We start from the raw sequence: 22,740 nt of genomic DNA on the forward strand, positions 1-22,740 counted from the left end.
GAGCAAATTAATTTCCTACTTTAACAGGTACGACACAGCAGCAATATGGGCTTGAAGCCCCCATAAATTAAATTAAGGAAGATCTTTATGATCAAAGTAGGGCTCTTTCTTTATAATATTTGACCAGGAATGATGGAACCCCTGGACATGGTGAGCTTCCGCTGGAATGCTGATGCTCTCCCTGACAGAAGCTGCTAGAGTCTGGCCCTCAGCAGAAGCATCACCAGCACAAATATCAGAGAAGGGTGATGTGATCAGGGCAGCATCCCACAGGCACACTAAGTGCCTGTGGTGTAAGAGTTGCTGGCTTAATTATTTGCTGTCCTTCAGGGTTGATGGAATGAAGATTTCACGGAAGTACTGGAAGGTCCTAGAAAGGCATGTGGCATGAAGTCAGTGATTAGACCTTGGGTGCTCTCTTGCATGGTAGAGTGTCATTGTGAGGTATCGTTAACAAGGAACCCCATATCGAATCTGTAATAGCACATCAGAATTCCCACCAGACCTTTTATCTCCACCTGATTTATACCGAAGTTACCTTTCGATTCTTATTCCCATTCTTTAATCCATCATTACAGTCAAAAAGGCTATGAAAATAAAACCTAAGTTCATATGTATTTGTATAGGAAGTTGGTATATAAAAACTTAGGGAATCAGATGTTCCATTAAACTGATTGGGTAATTACTACTTAGTGTCTTTCTAGTACAAGGATGAATTCCCTAATGATGGGTATTAAAAGTAATTAGACAAAGCTGTTCACTTTTCATAATTAATCACCAATCCTATTAATTATGTCTGTGTTACACAGTCTATTAAATTAGCACACATAATATGAGGCCTTCATACATCAAAGAGAAGCATTATCATGGCACATTAGTGACTTGATAATTCAGCTGAAAGGAACACGGAATATTCATAATTATGCTGCTTTTAGAAGGACCACCACTTTTCAATTCCATTATGGTAACAGATAAGGATACTACACAAGGTGCAAGCAAGCATGCTTTTGTTTAGAGGTTTTATCACTCAAAGAAGTCATATTAAAGGCAGGTTTGAGGTGGTTAGAGCTCTGTATTTGACTAATTAGGGAGGATATTCCTGCAGGGAGGAGTCCTGTGGCCATGGTGAGGTCTGCTCTGCAGGCTGCGGTGAAGCACATGTGATCCTGGGAACTGATCGTCCAGGTTAAAAGAAGCTGGGTTCAAACAGAAAACCTGAGACAGGAGACAGTGCAAGCCCTGACCCTCAGTGCCCACTAGAGAAACCATCAGGTGCTTTAGGACATGCAGAATGATGGCCTTTCCATCTTTTCCTTTGCTAGGTGATCTTTGAAGGGTGATGGAGGCTTTGCCACTAAGACACAGGGGTGACCACCTGCTGGGGTGCTAGCGCTGCCCAGGCTTCCTGCCTTATAGAAGGGCCAAGGGGACGGGATGCTGAGAAGAAAGAAACATGCCTGGAGAGGCGGAGGGAGCAAACTGGAGTCAGAACATCCCCATATCACAGTCATGAACTGAACTTGACTGCACATGCATGGACATAAAAGGGGAGAAAGGATGAAGGCGAATCTAGCAAGGCTACTTGCAAAATAAGTGTGATGTATACAAAAGGGGCTTCACGGCTATTTCAATAATAAAACAACATGTCTGAAGCATTTAGTTGAATGAGTGAAGAGCAGCACGCAGTTTTGCTCATCAAATGTTAAGTCTCCCCAGTATGTTCCCCTGAAGGTAAGTCAGAGGTTTATGTCATACAATTATACCTACGTCAATTGGGGGAGGGTTGGCTGTGGAGGGAGATGGAACAGAAACAAAATTTCCACTATACAATTATGAGCTTATATGAACAATTTAGTAAAAGTGCTTGCAATTTAACTGAAAATCAAAATCACAAATGTGGACCAAATTAGTATTTCCTTCCCCACACTAAAAAATGTATAGTCTAAATGATGCAGCAATTTTAACAGGAAATACGAAGGCAAAAAAAAAAAAAAAAAAAGACAGAAAGGAAAAAGAAAAAGGACACAGAATACTATGATTTGCAGATTTCTTTGCATTAGTTTGAATTTGTTAAATTTGTTTTGTGAGAAAGAGAAATAATTTACTATTCTCATTTGGAAACAGATTTACTAGTTGAACAATTTACTGATTACAAATTTATCAATTAAGTAGCAAAACACAACAGGAACTTTTATCTAAACAAATTAATCTGAGAGTTTTGAACACAAGAGATTCACTGCTGGATTTTTCCCTCTGAAGGTAAGACGGAATTCTTAGGCCTCCTGGGCTGGGCCCTAGTTTCCCAAGTGTAAGCCAAGCATCCCTGGTTGATTCATGAGCTGTTTCTTTCAGTACTGACGTTTTTGATATTTAAATATGGTGATACTGGCTGTGCATTCCCTACCCCTTACCCCCAGCGTGAAACAGGGGCCCAGGTATACCTTTCATTTAGATCTTACCAAAGTCAGTACCATTTTTTGTAGGAATTTTGGTCAGCACTTTGAAAAGATAAGTAGCACTAAGTTGGATGCACACCTTGATACGTTTCTGGCTCCACTTAGAAGCTACAAAGTTAGAAGCTACAAAGCTCGTAGGTATTGTAGCAGAACCCACTGTCCCTGTCACTAAAAGGCAGGGCAACCACATGTCCCAATTTGCTTGGGACACTCCTGGTTTGAGTTGTTGTCCCATCATAAAGTATTAATAGCCCTCATTTTACTCTCAAAAGCATCATGGTTTGAAGAATAAATTACATAAATGGTCAACCTACTAAAAGAGAATCCAACTTTCAAACATAAATTTAAATACTCCCTGGCCATTACACTAAGAAAACCGAGCTCTGTGAAATTCCTGAGAGCAGATATTGTGTTTCTACAATATCTTTCCATCTCTTGTACACCAACATGCATCATACTCAGAGGAAGTGGCCTTCTGTCTAGTGGCCAGAGATCACAACTACGGAGAGGGGGCCGTCCTGAAAAGCCTGAGTCATAGCCATTAGGCACCTGTGGGCCACTCATTGGCTCATCTATGGGAATTGCTACAAAGTTCTGTGGCCAGAAGAGCTCTCCTTTTCCTCAGGTATCTCCCTAAACATACACAATGACTTGTATCGCAAAAGCACGCAAAAGTCTCTAACAATAAATGGACACTACCTGCAATTAATACAGCTTGCCTGATCGTTTACCTGCTACTCTGATTTGAAGTTCACTATCAGATTGAGATACGTCACTGTCTTTCACGTGACTGGATACAAAAGCAACACAGGAGAGGGAGAACCTTGGGAGCAGGGACTGAGTCGCTATTAGAGTTGCCAGCTGTCTGAGCCTTCTGGACTCCAGAACAGTAGCTGGCTTATGTCAATAGGAACGATTCTGTTACAGGTGTCGGGCTGACATACTTAGGTCCTCTGCTCACGGATATATCTCCATGGATCCCAAGGACAGGGCTCTGTCAGTGACTCAGGCCTCACTTTGTGTTCTTGGGCTTAGGAGAGAGACAACTGCGTGGGTGAAATGGAATCAACTGTCAGCAGACAGAGGAATAATGGGGAGATTAAGTTAGTATTTCGAATTTAGTTGATCTCAAGGCAGCAGCAAGCTTTGTGCATTAAGTATACTCTAACATGGGACACGATGTTTCTATGTGGAACAAAAGACCACTCACTGTAAATAACAGGGTAGAGAGAGTTCTGATGTTGAAAATCCTGAAAGGGCGAAGCAGCCCAATAGAACATGACAGTGCTGTAACATCAGGACATTCTGAGAGCATTTTATTCTTAAAGCTTTATCTTGGGAACACATCTTCTGCAGCCTTCCCCTGCGGGCTATTACTACTTTGGCTCTATGTGGCACATCAACCAGAAAAACAGATTTCAAAAATATTAACTGATCTAGGCAAATGGCTGTCAATATAGATTTAGTAGCCCCTGGCAGAGACAAAGGATTTTTTTTTCTTGGTCTTACCTATGCAGTAGGGACAACACTGGCCTTTTCTCAACACAGGTCTCTCACAGGATACTGCAGGGCAAGACTCCGAGTAACAGCTAATTACGCTATCCATGCACACGCAGCTGGTACACACGTCAGGCTTCCATGACTCAGCTGCCAGGAATATATCCCCTTCATCGTTTTTGCAGTAACTAGGCACGCTGTCATTATGAGATGAGGAAGGCTGGAGAGGTTCATCTGGAAAAATAAACAAGAGGTCATCAGGGAAAAGAAGATGCTGCAGGCCACCAAATATGCAACGTCGTGAGTGTCTCTGTCTCACGGAAAGCTCTCTCAGTCACTATGGCTTGGTGTGCCATATTCCTTTAACAACGGCTCAGTAATGAAACAGTCATGCTGATTCAAGTAGGGTCTTGAGTTTTCAAACAAAACAGCACGGACCATAAAAGATCTGTTGCAGTGATTCTGTTAGTTGCTTGCATAATACCCACTCTACTCTTCCTCCTTAGCGTCACAAAATCCTGATTTTTTTGTGCAGATGGTCGAGGACTTGGGTCACAATGGGTGTGAGTCAAACAGGACAATCCTGCTCCCCACTTTTCCAGTCTCCCTTGCAACTAGGGGTAGCCACGTCACCTGGCTGTGGCTAATGGGACCTCTTGGCTAATGAGGGGATTTCTGGGAAAGCTTTCCCTTTCTTCAAAGAGGGGCAGATGTGATGTGACTGCCATCCTTCCGCCTTCTTCCTGCCTTGACTCTGAGTGAGTTGCCTGTAGCTGTAATATCCTTATCCTCCCTGTAAGAGAAAGACCTTGACATCACTACGACACGAAATTAATGCTAACAAACATCTGCCTCCAAACTCCTTGTAATGTATATAAAAGAAACCTCTACCTGTTTAAAAACTACGGCTGGGTTTTCTCTTACTTGCAGCTACACGTAGTCTTACCTAATCAATACTCAAACAGAGTTTCACTGCACCAACCAACTAAAAAACACCTACATGTAATATTCCAATGTTCATGCATTCACATTCATGGCTGCAAGATGAGGGGAAATCTAAATCACCCATAAGGACGCGCCCACAGAGAAATCTGCAAGACATTTGTGCCTTCGCTATTTAAAGACTTTGACCAGAGGTTTCCCAGATCTAGTTACCATTTGACACAGAAAAGAAATGTCACTAGAAAACCCACATATCCCTTTGGGTCTAGTCTTCCACTGAAATTACATGAAAAGTGCAACCTCAAGGAGAAAAAAGATTCGGATATAACAAAGAAAATATGTTGGTGAGGTTCCTAGATTAGAAATCTCACAATTGGCTGATGTGAGAGGGGGCGTAGCAGCACAGGGGGGACGATAAGCGTTCTAGGGGATACAATTACCACGAGGGACGCAGCTCTCAGAAGCTGCTCTTCCCTTGTACGTAGACATCATTTTTGGACTACCTTAGAGCATAAGTATCCGAAGATTAGAGATGGTATTTCTTCTAGATGTATAATAAACCATTTGTCAGAGCTACTATGGAAATTGTGATGTGAAGAAATTAATGTTTAGAATTTTAAGACTTACCTTGTTATCGCTGCAACACAACTATAAACGGAAAGTTCAGAAAGATCAATTATCGGGGGGTGACTGATTTTAAAATTTAGATATCCGACAATGCTCTTCTTCACCTTTGTAATATTGATATGTAACAGAGAAAGTCCTAACATTTAAGATGAGGGCTATCGTTGAAGTATCCCTCAAGCTCTATGTAAGCAAAGGAAGAATCGCCCAGGTTTACGGTTATAAAGGAGAAGACAAAGCCAGGCACGCAGGGGTGCTGGGTCCACTTAGGAACCATGGGGAAGGAAAGACTGCCTCTGCACTGCTTGGCCAGGATCTGGGATCTGAGGGACCTCTGCACCTGCACACTCGCCTTGAGACCCGGCTCTAAGAAACCAGGCTTTAACATACTCAGGAGACCCATTTCCAGGGAGCGCTTCCTCTTTTTCTGGGCTGAACTTCTGAGTCCTTTCAGGTGTCCTGCTAGTGGTTGTGGAGAAGTCCATTTCCCCCACTCTCCCTCCTCTAACCAACTCTTGTCATTTGTCCTCAGATGCTAGTACAAGTGACACCTAAGGCTACTTCCCACTTTAGTTAAAACTTCCTGGGTTATATGTGCTCTTAATTACTACCTTTCCAAGCACTTCTCTCACTTTGTCATTATTTACTTAAATGTGGCATATTGGATTGTTTGGCTGTTCTTTTGGATTATTGCTCTATTTATTTTCATTAATCTGGGGATCCCCTTGGCTCAATACAGGAATTCTGTAAGTATTTGTAAAATGAGCATCTAAATGGATATAAATTCATGATCTCCACTGAAGAGATCACTCAAAGTTGTTTCTACCAGGAGGATGGGAATAGTCAGGGTTATATATTAACACAGACCCATTGCAGGGTTTGCATCTGAATAAAACAGTGATAATGATAAATATAGAGTGATAATAATAATGATAAACATACTGTAGGGACTAGGTTATGCATATCCTAACTACCTACGAACTATCTTATACTAGAAAAGATGTACCACTAATTAAGCTTCTCAGATCAACATGGCTGCTAGTTAAATACACCAAAGATTTGGTATGAAGATGACAATACCTCGGCAGCAGTGCAGGATGACAGCAGCAAATAATGTGGCTATCCCTACAGGTTCATCGGACGTGGTTCAAAAAATATTATCAATGTGAAGCCATGAAGAGAGTGGGCATTGACTATGCTGGATGGAAAGACAGAACAACAGATTCTGGCCAGCTGACTAGATAATCCCATGTAAAAAACAGTAATAAAATACAAGGGCTTACGTTTTACTGAGTAGAAGTGCCCTAAGAATATACACTTGGAAGGTAAATGATTACTGATTTAAGTTGAAAAAAAGACTGAGCAACAACAAAATAAAAGTAGTGTGCTATCAACTTGTTAATTTTATATATACAAATTACATATCTTTTGAGAAAAAGTCATATATTCTAGTGTTAATTTGAAGTGCTACTTTAGTTACAAAACCAGTAACTTGGTTTAAAATACAACAAAATCTGATCATATTTGTTTCATGACCATAAATTGACCTGCTAAAGCCAGATTATCTGAGAACAAACAAGAAACAAACAGTAATACTCTGTACATGTGCAGTGCTAGTCACTTAATAGTGTTGGATCTTAACTTACGAATCATCACAGGTTTGAGGGGGTGAGCCCTATGCATATTTTAGCAATCCCCGTGCTTCACATTCTCCAAGCATCTTTACCATCCTTACGTACTTCAAAGAATTTTATTAACATTATTTATCAATAACTGCTCTTCCCATTTGTTAAAGACAAAGATGACTTTTCACCTTAGCAAAATCGTCTAGAATAAACTGGTGCAGCATGATTGTCTTCCTGAGTCTGAGATGTAGAGTTGAACAAAAATGGCAGAAAGAAACAACGGCCCCTTTTTTCCGTGAAGTCACCTCAGGGGCAAGGCATACTGATTGCCTAAATATGTGGTCTATAGAATGAAATGAATTTAGGGAGCAGGTTGCCAGATGTTCCATTCTTGACTGGGTTTGGGACACCCCGACCTGGGGCTCCAGCTGCTAGCCTGCAGAATGACAACACCTGAGCTGCAGCCTTCCCTTCCATGTGTCCCGGGGCACAGTGCTCGTTACCTGTACACTGTGGGCAGCAGGAGTCCTGCGTACGCGAAGGGTTCTGGCAGAGCAGCGGCGGGCACACCTCTGTCTCACACAGCACCCGCCCGCTGTGGCAAGTGCACTGAGTGCAGGAGTCTATGTTCCACGTCTCTCCTTCCACAAAATACTCTCCTCCAGGGGCGTGGCAAATGGAAGGGGTGCTGAGCTCCGGCTTCTGCACCACAAAGTCATCTAGGGGAGGACACAAAATCAAAACACTCCGAGTTATTCCTCGGCAGTCATACCGACTCTTGAAGAACCGGGTGCTTTGAAGGACAGAAAAGATGAACTGACATGGAGTACCTCACTCTGTTCTTATCAACAGAATAGTGAAGAGAAGATTTCATGCGTCGAAATACGAGGCCAGACCAGAATAGTGTTAGGAAGTGAGTGAGGTTCAAGTGGTTCAAGTTTATCGATAATAATGAGAGAATCCAGTAAGAGAATTAAATTACATGGAGAAGACTCCTACTGTAGAGATGAGAAATGGGGCCTCGTAGGGGATTTCTGCAACTGTGTAGAAATTGTCTAGAATGACGACTTTTTTCGTTTACGGAAAGCTTGTTAAGGTCCAATTTCTATGCTAAGTGCTCCACATTTGTTATTTCATTTATTCCTTATATCAACCTTGCAAGGTAGGTACTATTATCCTATTTTACATATGAGGGAATTGAGGACTCAGAGTATTAAGGGCAGAGAGGGAATTTGAACCCAAGTCTATGCTTGTTTGGGTCATGGATATACCTCCAGATTAAACACAACTTCTAAATGCTCTGTGCTCCCCCGTCTTCATTATCTCTGGGACCCTGAATCCTTTTATGCTTGAAAATCCATCTTGCTGTTGAGCAGGCCACACCCCAATCGAGACCAGCTGCCAGCAAACTGAGCAGGAATGCTCTTGCAGAATCAACAGTCTGAAAACCCTCACCTGAGATTAAACATTTATTTGGCGATAGCATCATCAAGAGAAGTGAATGCTCAGAGGCTGATGGTAACTATGATTTCTTTCCCTCCAGGAGAGGCAACTTTGGCCTCTTGGTGAGATGATAATGATAGAGAGGGAATTCGATGTTGAAAATGTCTAGAGGTACTGGGAGTTGCCCTGAGTTGTGCTGGGGAAATGAGAAGTATGAAGACATTACGCATATTTGTGTAATCCAAATTCAACAAGCATTTCTAGAAGGTGTTGACAGTGTTGAACCCTGCCGAGAAGCAGTCTGGAGACATCAGGACTAGCTCATGCTTGGGGTTCAGAGGAGAACTGGGTCCCAGAAGAACTACCCTGTCTCTGCAGAGACTCAGAGCTGAAATCTAAGAGCTCGCAGGCTGTTACTTTGAAAGGGGTGTTGAGCACAAGAGTCAACACTGCTGACATACAGTGGTATAGGCTGATTTCCAGTGAAGGAGGTAACTTTTAAAATAGCTGTATCTTAAGGGAACTTGTAAAGACCGGAACTTTGACTGAGAGGGCATATAACAGAAAGCTGACCTTGGCCAATGCTTGTATTAGTAAGCAACTGGACCAAACTTTCCAGTATATGAGGAAAGTAGAGAGGAAGATGATCAGAATGGAAACTGATCTGGGGCAAGATGACCAAAGTGCCTTTTTTGTGGTTTATAAACAAAAAACGATTCCAAAGACCGTCAATAAACTAAATGTTGGAAAAAGACTCCCTTACTGCTTTCCAAAAGGACTTAGAGAGGATTGACAATTACTGTCCTTTTAAACGCTGACATGTAGAGAAGTGACCAGGAGAAAAACAATGTGTGCTTGCAGGTCTCATCTTGCTAACGATTCCCTTTGCTTCATATATGTACTATGTGCCTTAGGGAAATATTTATGAGAGTGGCCGGAGAGGTGGAGATAAAAGAAAAACTGAAAGGCAGAGGATGAAAAAGGAAAAAAGAAATCTAAGGAACAGTATCATTCTATCAGAAAAGTTTAGGAGCTGCTCCCTTAGCCCAGGAAAAAAAATAAACACCAAAAACAGCTGATCCTTCAATGGAAGAGAGGAAAAAATATTCTTTCAAGTCCATGGATGCAACCATACTGGGGTCTCTAGTCAGAACAAGCCATACGTGGTAATCTACTAAAGATATTTGGAAAAAATCTACTTACACACCCACATATATCAATGTATATGTGTTTTTATACATGTGTATTTAGATATCCATACACCCATAAAAACATGTCAGTAATTTTGGTGTGTGTTTGCATTAGCACTTTCCACATCTCTATAACAGACAAAACCAGTTCTGGTTCCACTAACTTTCAGTGCTTAAGTCAAATTTGTTCTTAGCAGTATCTTTGTATTTCCACCAGTCTGCCTCAGTCTTCACTGAATTCATGTTTAGTGAAGACTCAGATGTAGCCCTCACTCTACACACTTATGTTTCTAATTAAAGCAAGGGGTCTTCATTGGAACACACTTTTTCCTTCCCCAAAGAGTCATGACAGAGTTCTGTCTCATCAAACTGCTCATTTATCTTCTGTTTCAGTGGATGCTAGTGGTTTTTCATATTTAACTAGCAAAACATGTAAAAAGGAAATAGTTTCGATACAGAGCACATCTGACTAACCTATGGGGAAGAAAACAAAACAAACACTGTAATCTGGTCTTCTATAGGGATATGAGAACTGCCTGTCGTTTTGATCCCTTAGTAGTTATTGAGGTTGTAGACTCTCGAGCTGAAAGGACTTCAAGTGTCCTTGAAGGCAGGTCCTGGCCAGCCATGCTTCCCTCCCACCTGGGCTGCTTTGCTGCAAAAGGACCAGGCCTCAGGTTCTTCACTGCACCCACTGCATAAATGGACTCATCCACAGGGAGATACAGGACCAGGACTGACCAGAGAGAAAATAACCATGACTCGAAAATCTGACAGAACATTTCAGTTTTTAAAGACGTGTGATGTAAGAATGGGCGACTTCCCTTCTCCCTGGCCTTCCAGCTGACATACTAGTTTACTTTGGGTAAGAGAGTTCATCTTTCTGTGTCTGTTTTTCAAATGAAAAACAGCCTAAGTTTTCCCGAACTCAAGTTTTCCTTGACTCAAAACAGCTTGCACAGAGGAAGAAATACTAAGTATAAAATTGTGTTGAGCTATTTGGATAAAAAGCACTTGATGAGGTAGTACGATAATAATTACAGTTATTGACAACTATAATTCAGATCCCCAGGAGTTATAATCTCTTCTGCTCTTCTGGCAACTTATCTTGATTACCATCACTATGATTTTGAATGTTTTGGATGATGTGATCACTCTAAATTTCCCTATTTGGCAAGAATGCCAAATATCCATTAATTTAAAAAAGAGTAATAGCCACAGACTTCAATAATTCTCCCTCTCCAATATTACTTTATAAATAATGAGCTTTTATGGAATAAAATTACCACCACTCCCCTTCAGTTAACTAAGCTATTCAGTCTTAATACACTATCTGTAAAATGGCAAGCTGGAATTGAAGTCCATAAACCCACAAACCTTCAAACAACTGTAGTTCAAAGACCGATATAACTGAGTAAACCATTCAAAAAGAAGGAGGGTGGTTTTAGAGCTTTAGAATGTTCTCTGGTCTTTGAAGGCTAATCACTTCTAGCACCCAGCTGATTTTGCGACTGGTGTTGACAAAAACCACGCAGAGCTGAAATGTGTTCCGGGGTCGTCCCCTGCATTTCCCCCTGAGTCCCAGATGGGATGCGGCCCTGCGAGGCAGAAATCATTTGCTGAGGGAGCGCACAGGATGGCAGCCAGCTTTTACCTGAACATGAGGGGCAGCACTGTCCCGGATGAATGGTGGGGTTGCCACAGGCAGGCACCGGGCAGGTGATCAGAGCACACATTTCCCGTCCATTGTAACAGTAGCATTCCCGGCACCCATCATGCCAGCTTTCCTCATTTTTGTGATGATGGCCATCCATGGACAGACATGTGCCTGACAGGACGGGTGGCCCAGCTGAAGCAGGGACCTCTGGACAGACAGAAGGCAGCCTTGGTAAAAACGTAGCTACGGCACATGAGAAACAGCCCATTATGTCCTTACAGGTAATGCTACCCAGCCTCCAAAAATCATGTCTCCAAAGGGACAGTTAATGACATGGAAAAGGCTCATGAAAGAATTTAAGTTAATAGGCTCTCAATTTTGAAAAAAAAAGGAGAACTGGGAAAAAACCCTGCAAATACGATTCTCTCCTATTGGTGGGGGTCTACTGTATTTTTACTCATTTCACTCTCCTTTCTCATTATATATAATAAACAAGCATTGATTTCGTATCAAGCGTTACACGTTTAATATATGCAGAATAATCACTCCAGAAGTCACCCAATGGGGACATTCTGGGCCCCTGGCAACTAATGGATTTTTGTCCAGCAGACCATCTGAAGCAGTGATTAGATCTTTGTTTACTCTGACCTCTTGAAAACACCATTAAGGTGGTAACTGTCCAACTTTGAAAAAAAACAGAACAAACTTGAGGGATGTTTTATTTCTTAATCTGTGGATCACGCTGACAACTAAAACATACTAGTGTGGGCAGCTAGGCCAGAGCGGGTAAGCGCAGAGGTGGTGGTCAGAGAGCATGCTCACACGGCTTCAGGAACGTCCTTGGAGTGGGAGGTCCCAGGCAAAAGGTATGCCTGGGATTCGCCCCTATACACAGCTCTAGGCTGGCATGTGCTTAATTATTAGTTGTCTACATTCTCACGCAAAACTGTGTTACCAGAAAGTACATGAGCCAACTGTTCATCCACCCCTATCCTCAGGGGCTTTGAAAAGGGATCTTTGCTGCATTAACTGTATCCATCCACTGTGGGACAGAGGGAGACTCTATGGAGGTCAAGATAAAGATGCTTTAGGCTCAAGTTTCTGAGACAAGCAAAACTGAAGAGCTAAGAAGTGATTCATTTGGTCAAGGTGCTTACCCATTATATGCTTACTTTAAATTCTATGGTGAAGCTTTTGTTCTACTGAGATGCTAGGAAAACAGATAGTCCCATAGAAAGGGACAACTGTGTCACAGTACAGAGCAATCACGGAAACTGTTTCATTTACATGATGTCCTTCTGTTCTGTTTCTGTGTCCCCGGTTGCTCTGAGGGGGGAGGGTCATGCCTTCACACTTACCTCTGCATTTGCAGATAAGACAGCCATGACTATCTTGCTGGAAACCCAAGGGACAGATTTTACTGCATGGGAGCTCTGGGCATCTCTTACAGCGACAGATGTCACAGCCGTGCTTATTCTTCCTGGATAATTAAAATTTTGTCAGAGGTCAGAAAATCCAAGTCTCAAATGATACCCAAAGGATCAGACCCAAGGCCACTGAAGTGATGGCGAGCTGCGGTTTAAGTATATAAGCCCACAACCCTTTACACACATGTGCAAAGGTCAATATAATTGAGTAAACCATTCAAAAATAAGGAGAGTAGTTTTAGAGCTTTAGAATTTTTTCTCGTCTCTGGCTAATCATTTACAGTGTCTGGCTGATTTTTGTGGCTGTTGTTGACAAAAACCAGACCTAGGGTCACTGAAGTGACATTATTATTAAGCAGAATGACTTGACTTCTGCTCTAAAAAACTCCTGGAGTGATGTGTAATTAGCTCCCTGTGGTCATGACCACCCCACTCCCCCGTCACTGCCCCCCCCCACCATGGCCAAGGTTTAGAATTGCTCAAGTACTTCTGTGCTTCTGGGATGTAAATGTCAGAATCCCAATAACGTAACTGTTGATTTAATTAGGAGAAGTGGTACTACAATACAAAAGGATGAATTTGCAATTCCATGAATAGAATGGGGAAGGATATACTGTTGGTCATTGTTGGAGACTAGCCTTAGGGGCAAAGGTCCTTCTTTCGTCAGGGCTATAGGCTTCCTCCCACGACCATGATCTCTCAGAAATTTCAGATACTAGTAAAAATTTTAATGAGATGGCTACAGAAACTTACAGAAGATAGAAGTTAAGGACCCATAGACCTGGGAATGCAACACAAATGTTGATAAAGAATAAAAGCCTTGAGAGGTCCTGGAATCAACGTCCAGTAGTTACTTCACTACTTAGAAAGGAATATCAATTGAACAACGCTCCATCCATGGGGTATGACCAAAGCATATGGGGTAAACGAAAAAGGCTGGATAAACTTTTTTTTTCTCCTTTAATAAGCTACAGTGCCTAAATGTTGTGCTGATCATAAAGATAAAATTAAACAATTCATTTTTTTCTCTACAAGAATGATACTGCCTGTTATAAAAGGAGCTCAAACTCTCCTTTGCTTTCTGTCCACTGGCCACAGGACTGAGTCCTCTTTCAGGCTCAACATCTATAGGAGCAGTTACTATACCCTCAGGTTTTATCCCAAATAGCCCTAAGTGGCTGTTCAACTAAAAAAAAAAAAAATAATAAAAAAAAAAAATCCCTGTTCTTTCTCATCTTGGACAAATTAAAAGAAGATAGCCCTATGGGAAACCCTTGGTATACCACTGCCCACGTGACAATTAAACTACAATTTGCTAGGTGTAATGGTCTACTTGTTTATGTCAACACAACGAGAGCAAGGAATTAAATGACTTATTCATACCCATGTCATACACTGTGTCATTTTCAATACCTACAAAGGCTTTAACTGATTTGTTTGTTCGCCCATTTATTCGTTCATCCATCTATCCTCCTCTCCCTTCCTCCCTTCTTCAAGCATTTACATACAGTAATCATCCACTCAGCATGTATATACAAGAGGCACCAACGGCTGCCTTCATCCTAACACTCCCATATGGTATCTGGCCAAGAATTCTCCTTCAGAGGCTGTCCTTGAAACACAGCTACTGTTCTGGCTGATGCAGCACTCATTTGTCTACTGTGGTCAACTCGGTCCTCCGCGGATATGCTTACTGACAGGCATACAAAGTGAAACCTACATTCCTCAAAGAGGTTTCTCTCTGAGACGAAGGTTGGACTTGAATGCTGCTTTGATTCTGAACTGTCTTAATACTGCAGCAAGTGGTGGTAGCTCTTAATACTATCCTGATGATGCTTTATTCTACATTTAGCAGTTAAGCTAAGAAATAACTATACAATTATTGGTATCGTAGTCATAGTTTAGGATTAGGAACAATGATGCTTTATTAACTTACTTGCAACATTTTTAAGAATAATGTTCCCAACTCACGCAATGAAAATTAGAATTAAGATTACCCCCTCCCTGCTAAACTAGAATTTCCAAGTGGAAAAATAACGATGACTTTAGCACGATGGGCAAGAGATGATGGATCTAAGTCCCTTGTTATTGGTAGTGTTATATAAAAGTATCAAATTGAAAAGGCAGAAAGACTAAAATGTAAGGGAACCAAGGGAAGAATGATAAAGCAAGATTCTGAAAGGTAATTTATTTTAAGGGATCAGCTTGATATGAAGGCAGAAACAGATGGTAATACAGACACAAACAAATGTGAAGTGTCTATTCCCCCTATCCCGCTGGAATAACATGATTTCATGGGTTTTGGTTCAATCAAGAACATTTGAAAATACAAGTTATGGTCCTTATCTCCAAGAAAATCCATAAAATCTACTGTTACATAAAGAAAAAATATGAACTGTAGATTAGCACTAAGGTAAGTTACCAAGGCACGGCAGGTAAGGATGCTCAGTATTGCAAGTGAGTTCCTGTCAACTCATCTTCACTATGGATTAAATAAGTTATCACAAAATAGTCAATGGGGCAGTTGTGAAAAGTGTAACACAAGACTGGGGCCTCACGATGATTCCATTCCCCCCTCAGTGTCCCAAGGCCCCTGCTATGGGGAAGCTGCACGTAACAAGCCTCAAGGGTAGTGTCATAACAAGGACCCACCTTCATAAAAGAGAAGAGTAAAACTCGATTCTTACCTGTGGAGACACCACCCTTTCCCTGCTTTCTGATTTACCCAACAAAACATGCACAGAGCTTCTGGACTCAGCACACCACTGATTCATTCACAAACACACAGAAAACGGCTAGCAGGTGCAGCCATTTCACCAAGTTACAGACAACGAAGAACAGATCTGCTGAATTCAGAAATACGTACAGGTATCCAAATGGACAATACTTGTCACAGATTATGGGTCTGCACTTCTTGGGCCGTGGACGGCACTGACAGATCTCGCAGTTGTGGGCATCAGTTAGGAAACCGAAGGGGCAGTCCAAGCTGCAGGCTCGTTTGAGACCTGTACACAGTTCCTCCCCTGTGAAGACACACGGACAGCATGTTTCTTCCAAAGATGAACAGAGCAGAACACATCGAAGCTTCAATACCTTCCCCTCGTCTTCCAACCTTCCACAGATATCAATTTCTCTGCTCTACTATAGCTTTAGGAATGGTTAAAAATCATCGTTCATGCTATTTCATGGATATCACAAACTAACTCCATGTTTTGATACTAATACACAAAATAAAGACCAACTCTGGAAAACAGAGTTCTGAAGTGTACTCTACTTGGGTGCTGAAGAGCAAGCAGGCTGATGAGACTGAGTGAAGTTTTCCATGAAATTTGTTCTTATTATTAGTCACCTCAAACTACTGATTAACCACTTATTGATAAAATGAGAGAATTAGAAAATTACACCTAAAATGTCATTATCTATTTTGTTTCTAGTGCATGCCCATAATAATGCATGTTCTTAAATGGTCATAAAATGTTTACTCTTACCAGTTTTAGATGTTATCATACAATACGGCATATTATATACAGCATAAAAGATGTCTTACCCTTTCTTTAAAAAGTACATTTCTTATAACATGATAAAAAGTGGAATATTCAGTGTTTCATTTAGTGACTTTTTTTTCCTATTGCTGACAAATATATAGGTATTTGGATACACTTAGTTAAATGACTAACACATGTGTCAAAAGAATATCTACATTAATGTTTAACTATCCACTGTTTGAGATATTTAAACTGTCCCGTTGGTCAGTTTTAACTTCTTATTTCGTAAGGGAAAAAAAGAAAAGAAGCAATGATGAGTGGCAAAAGAATCTACTAGACATATTAGCTTAATAGAAGTCTTCTAAAAAGATTTTAAAGGTGTGATATAGGGGTTAATAGCATAATATAGGGAATAAAATGTTAAGGGGAAAAAAGCGCGCTTGGTAACATAACCAAAGCAATTTGAGACTTGTCTAAATTAACTGCCGAATTTGACAGACAGATTCTGATGGCAAAAGAGTGACAATGTTTGAGTACTATTCTGCATGGATTGGTAAAATGGGAAGCAGAGACTATTTTTGTTGGAATACTAAATAAATCTTTATTGTATTTGGACATCCTGTAAGCACAGATATTATAAATGATGCATAAGTTACTAGGAACACATTTGTCCCTTCCACACACAGATTTTATAATCTGAAATAAAACCTTAACTACCACTAACAGGTGAAATGGGCTCATGTTTTACGCAAATATTTTAAGACAGCATCTTTCATGACTCTTCTCTGGTAATACTCAAACATTTAATTTACTATTTTCAAAAACAATGTGATTTATGGTACAATTTTCTATTTTGTCATTATCAAAAACCTTTGAGTACATGTAGCTAATATAACCTCACAGGTTATATATTACACTGTGAAGCAACTAATTACTAATTTGCATCCTTAAAAGCAAAATTCTAAATGGCTCATTTAAAAATTTGTAATTATGTGACTTGCAAGGTCATTATTTTTTCTCTCTCTACCATTTTTGAGGGAATGATGAAAAAGGGAAAAGATTTTCATAGTCACCTTTCTTTCTCTGATACTGAGATCTAAGTTGTGAGCTCATTTTTCTATTACAAGAATTTTTAAGTCACAACACCGAGTATATTAGGTTGGGAAATAGATGAATTAAAATCACTCTAAGAACTTCCCAGAGTCAGCATCCTTGAAACTTATGGAGTCTGAGCAACTCTGTGCCTTAATTTTTCTAGTCTTGTAAAAAAGAAGGAGCATTTCCATAGACCTTAACCTAGCATGGTTTTCAACCTTAAAGAAGAATTGTTACATCACTAAGTTTAAAAAATGTGATAAAAACTAAATTTGTCTTTAACCACCTCTGCTTTGCAATGGAAGGGAATTTCAAGCAAAGGCTGCTACATTTAAACAAAAATAAGGCCATTCACAGACAGCAGACCTGCTATGCCACCCAGGGTGGGGTGCTCCCATGCTGCTCTGACTTGGAATTGCTCATCCGCATGCTGTGGTCTGGGCCTATCCCCATTGTGTACCCCAAAAGAAGGGAGCTCTCTGGTGGGGACGGGGACCTATTTTCTTTATACAGTCCAGAAGCTATCCTGGTGTTTAGCATGGAGTGAGTGTTCAATAAAGATTTGCTGAATAAATGAATCAATCAATGTTCTTGTTATTTATTCCTCCACTCTAATCAAGGCTGCTCTATTAACAGAAAAATAATAGGATGAAAAAGCTTACTCTGCTAGTATTGAAAATTTCCAAAAATACTGGTACTTACTAAGCATCTAAACATACCACTTCCTGGCTCAGAAATTGAGAACATTAAAGACCAACTGTAAGGCAGTCCTAGATCCACGTAATAATTATGGACTTTTTTTAGGATAAATATATCATCAAGGCAAACATTTACATAAAGAACAGAATAGACAGATTAGAAAAATCTCATTCATACATGGGTGGGGGGTTATAAGTTTGTTTGAAAAGCTTCAGTACCTTACTTGAGGCAACCACAGAAAGAATGGTGGCTTTGTGTTCATAATTTTTCAGCTTTATGACTTGACTGTGATCTAAAAATGCTTTCTAATCCATGGGGGAAAATTTCCATTGAAGAGAAAGTGATAAATAATGGCAAAGTAAGGAACTATACATTATGGCTGGTCAATAACTGCTATGAATAAACTCTCTGTATACTCTGGAGAAAAAAATTGTTTGCTCCTAGGGCCAAGATGTGGCACAACTGTATGGAGCATCACTCACGCTTTATTATAAATGAATACCATGTAACTTACGTAGAGAACACAACGCACAGGTGCCCCTAGAGTCCTGCTACACTTCCTTGCCGCATAGTTCCCACTTGGGTACTGGCAATTCCCACCAATCTGCTACCAGTTAAGAACACCATGAAGTTCCTGAGACTATTAAATAAAGAAATGCAACACTGCAAATGGTGGTCTTAAACGTGATCCTGATTAAGTGTTAGAGTTACAGTGAAATGAAAAAGAGGAGCCCGCCTCCCTATATTTGATGCTGCAACCTTCTTTTGGTGCTTGATTCAGATATATATTTCATGAAAAATACGAACGCTTCTTCTCCCTGCTACCATTAATTTTCTATGTCTTCATCAGTTTCTAGATAAAGCATTATTAATTCCCAGAATTACAGAATGTTAAAACTGAAAAAGAAGCTACAAATAATCCAGTCAAATCCACTTGATTTAAAGATGTAGAAAAATAAGATGCCAAAAGATTAATTTATATAGATATCATTAACTACATATAGTTCATAAAGTAAGCTAATGTGTACTATGTCTATTTGACAGAAACAAACATTTTTGGTTAAAGAGCAATGTTATTATTAGTTTGTACCAATAGTGTTAGGTTACTAGTAGCTTGTTTTAATTTTTGTTGCTATTTTACTTAAACATTTTCCACCACATTTTTAAAATTTTAAATATGTCCCTGAGAAAATTTAAAATAATTTAAATTTCTCTGTAAGCCCGTGATGCATTACTTTGCTTAGCAGTGTTGTAAGAACGGTATTTATTATAGGTTAAAATAGCAACAATACAATATATTTAAACAAAATAATCTTTTGTCATGTACCTTCCATGTACTTTTGAAGGGTGTTATTTCTACTAGGTTTTTTTTTTCAATCTTAAATGTGCTTAATTTTTTCAATCTGTAATGTGCTTAATTATGTTGCAATATAATGATATTAGCATATTACCAATATCACCAACATTAGTCAAGGATAAGGTCCATTTTTATCTTTTTCGTATCCCTAGTGTTTAACACATAGTAGGTACTCAAATGCTAGATAAATGAAAGAGAAAAAATGAATGAGCAAGCAACAAACCAATGAACAGAAGAGAAATATTTACTTGGTGCTGGTCTTATTTTAAGAAATCGCCAGTGGTCTAGATAAACAAGGTCTAATGTTTAACAAAAAACTTAGGTATAAATGGTTAGGATCACTGCATGTGAAACAGGCTTTTGGTGGAATACAGAAAAATAATGTAAGGGAGAAATTTAGACAAAAATCAATATTTATCAAGTAGCTGCAATGGGAAAAAGAACACATTTATGCCATCTTTCGCTACAAAGAGCTTTCTTTTTTCATAAAACTGGGTAAAAGAGAACCAGAATATTTAAGAGTCAAAATTAAAGGTAAATGGAAAGTTTCTGTGTGACTATCCTCAGAGGACATGAATAACCAAAGGCAGGTTAGTGTTGGAATAAACGAGGGGAAACTGGGGGCTTTCCACGTCAACTAGCTTGGGCTGACTCAGAAATGGATCTGTTATAAAACAGCTATCATGTAAAAAATTACCATATGTCAGGGGTAACACTAGTTTTGCATTCATTTGTTCATTTAGTCTTCAAAATAACCCATTAATTAGGTATTATTATCTGTGCTTTACAGATGAGTACATAGGGACCTGGAGAAGTAATCTGCGATCACCCAAACATAGGTCAGTCTGATGCCAGAGCCTGGGAGGAGAGTTAGGTACGTACAGCCACAAGAATCTGACAACCAAAGATCTGGCAGTTTGGTTTAATCTGACTCACCTCCCAAAGGTGTGGCTTCCAAACGGGGGAAATAATCCGAATTGCTACTGGGAGGGGGTGAGAGTAGAATGCTCTATGACTAGATGTCTGATGATAGGGAGAAACTAACAAATTCCATTTAGTATTTAATTACGTTTTTAGGTATATGGTGGCAGTGAGTGAGATGGCAAGAGACAAAGCTAGGTCAAGAATCTTAGTATGATGAAATGGTTACAAGGTCAGAATGCCAAGACGTCAGGAGGAGATCTCAGGCAAGGAATATGTCCAATGGCATCCCCGATTCTGATAGTTGGCTGCTCATTCACTCAGTCAACATCTGCTGAGTACCGAGCACAGTCCTGTGAGATGGATCAGTAACTTCCGTACTCTGGTGTATACGAGTACCTGGGTTCTCCCACAGGACCAAAGTGTTCTCTTAATAGAATGTACCTGCGTACATTATAGAATTTGGCTTAAAATGATATTTTATTAGCATGTTGGGTACAGGAGATTTTTATTTCTTAGGGCAGGTCTTGTGTTTTATTTGTCTTTATGGCATTAACACCTACTATAGTACCTTGAACTTGACAGGTGCTTATATATAGCAGGCAAAGGAAGAAAAGAGGGAGGAGGGAAGAAAGAAAGACTAGATATCCCTAAAATTTGCAAATAATGAATGGCTAATATTTATATGTAAAAAAAAAATTGCTGACACAAAATGCAACAGTCTCCTGTACATATTTCATGTTAATGCAATGGAGGAGCAAAGCAGGTAGAATGTGGGAATGTACCTTTTACAAAGCCATAGGATGCAATTCTAACACAAAGGCAGGCAGAGCAGACTTTTCCTAACAGTCTCAATTTGCCAAAAGCGAGTGATATGTTTTTGACATGCTTTGATGACAACTGACGGAAATGGCTTCTTTGACTTTAACTACAAAGAGCTCAGGGGGTCTTATGAAAGCATGATCATGTGGCCAAAATATTAGTAACAGCAAAGCCCAGGTGAAAGGTGGCTGGTGGAGTGATTAAGCACAGTGAAGTCTATATTTCTAGACTTCAAAAAGTTCAGGAAAAAAAAATGTAGGTGCACTGCTTGGAAAGGATGTAAAGCTCAAGAGAGATGAGAAGTGTTAAAAATATGAACTCTTCGCGATACAATTCACTAACTATCTTGTCAAGAAACCAAAGTTGGCCATTTAAATAAACACATGTGGCTGCCAAAGCAGCTCCCTAATGAAATGGGGTTTCCAAAGGGAGCTACAAGAGACAGATAGATGGGTGACAATGACTGGCCCACCTCTGCAGAGAAGTCAGTGCAGGAAGGCAGGACAGCCCCCGATAGATGGAAGCCAATGAAAAATTGAAAGATGGCAATTACCCACAGGCACAGCAACAGTTTTATAAACTGTTTCAGCACTAACTCCATCAGGCAGGTAGCATGATAACACGTAATTGAGAAAACTGACTTACTCGACTCCTCTTTTGTATCTGTCTGCTTCGTGAAAACATTCTTACAACAGAAAGTGTTGACCAATTAAGGTTAAGAGGAATACAAAGCCCAAGATAACTGATAAATCACAAAGTAAGCCTCTATCTCCATTAAGTAATTCCAAGTCTCGGAGCCCAGGATAATTATACCCAGAGGCTCACAGAGAACCTGCTTATTACAGACGCATTGTCTATGTTTGGAGAGATCAGAGAGAATGCAAAAAGAGTTCAGAAAACTAAAGGAGGCCAAATGTCAATTCTAAAGGGACAAAAGATTCTAAAACTACAGAAACAAAGCTTGACATTCACCACTGGAAATTCTGGAGAAAGAATGGTTAAACATGTGGTTTGTGACACGGAGAAAAGAAAGCAACAACCACCAGGAGCCAGCACAGATTCATGAAGAACCAGCCATGCCCCATTAACTTCATATGAAGTTTGAAATGGGGTTTCCAGCAAAGGAATGCTGCAACTATCATATATTTTGATTTCAGATAAGATACGAGCCCAATGTTTCAAGACTTCCTTGTGGAGATGGAGCTGACATGTTGTTAGCTAAATAATTCTACCAAAGGAGTGAGGATTAGAGTCCAATGTTATTTAGCAGGAAGGGTCTTTAGAGTTACAGGGATCTGCTCTCCATTCGACACAACTTAATTTTAGTTCAGTGTTTTAGATGGGGACATGTAAGTTATGCTTATTTAATATAAGCGGGAGGAATAGATAAAGTATGAGATCACATTATCAAGATTCAAAAACATCCCAACTAGTTGGAAAATGGCATGAAACTCTCAGGATAATTTCTATTAAATATGGCCCTGCGTTTCTAACATTGAA

The 22,740-nt window shown here is 40.0% G+C and overlaps 1 protein-coding gene across 2 annotated transcripts in view; it reads right to left on the minus strand.

Annotated features, from left to right (window-relative positions):
* The window catches only part of CRIM1 (cysteine rich transmembrane BMP regulator 1), a 182,464-nt gene that overhangs the window by 23,875 nt on the left and 135,849 nt on the right, over positions 1–22,740 (minus strand). The window contains exons 9-13 of one of the 2 annotated variants that reach the window (XM_033124311.1): positions 15,728–15,884; positions 12,793–12,914; positions 11,432–11,641; positions 7,648–7,863; positions 3,966–4,187 (exon numbers count right to left, since the gene is read on the minus strand). In XM_033124311.1, the coding sequence (XP_032980202.1) occupies positions 3,966–4,187; positions 7,648–7,863; positions 11,432–11,641; positions 12,793–12,914; positions 15,728–15,884 (927 nt within the window). The remainder of the gene's footprint in view (positions 1–3,965; positions 4,188–7,647; positions 7,864–11,431; positions 11,642–12,792; positions 12,915–15,727; positions 15,885–22,740) is intronic. The other variant, XM_033124312.1, reaches the window with a different exon arrangement.

The sequence above is a fragment of the Rhinolophus ferrumequinum genome, chromosome 13 (assembly GCF_004115265.2).
Source record: "Rhinolophus ferrumequinum isolate MPI-CBG mRhiFer1 chromosome 13, mRhiFer1_v1.p, whole genome shotgun sequence".
Taxonomy (NCBI): Eukaryota; Metazoa; Chordata; class Mammalia; order Chiroptera; family Rhinolophidae; genus Rhinolophus; species Rhinolophus ferrumequinum.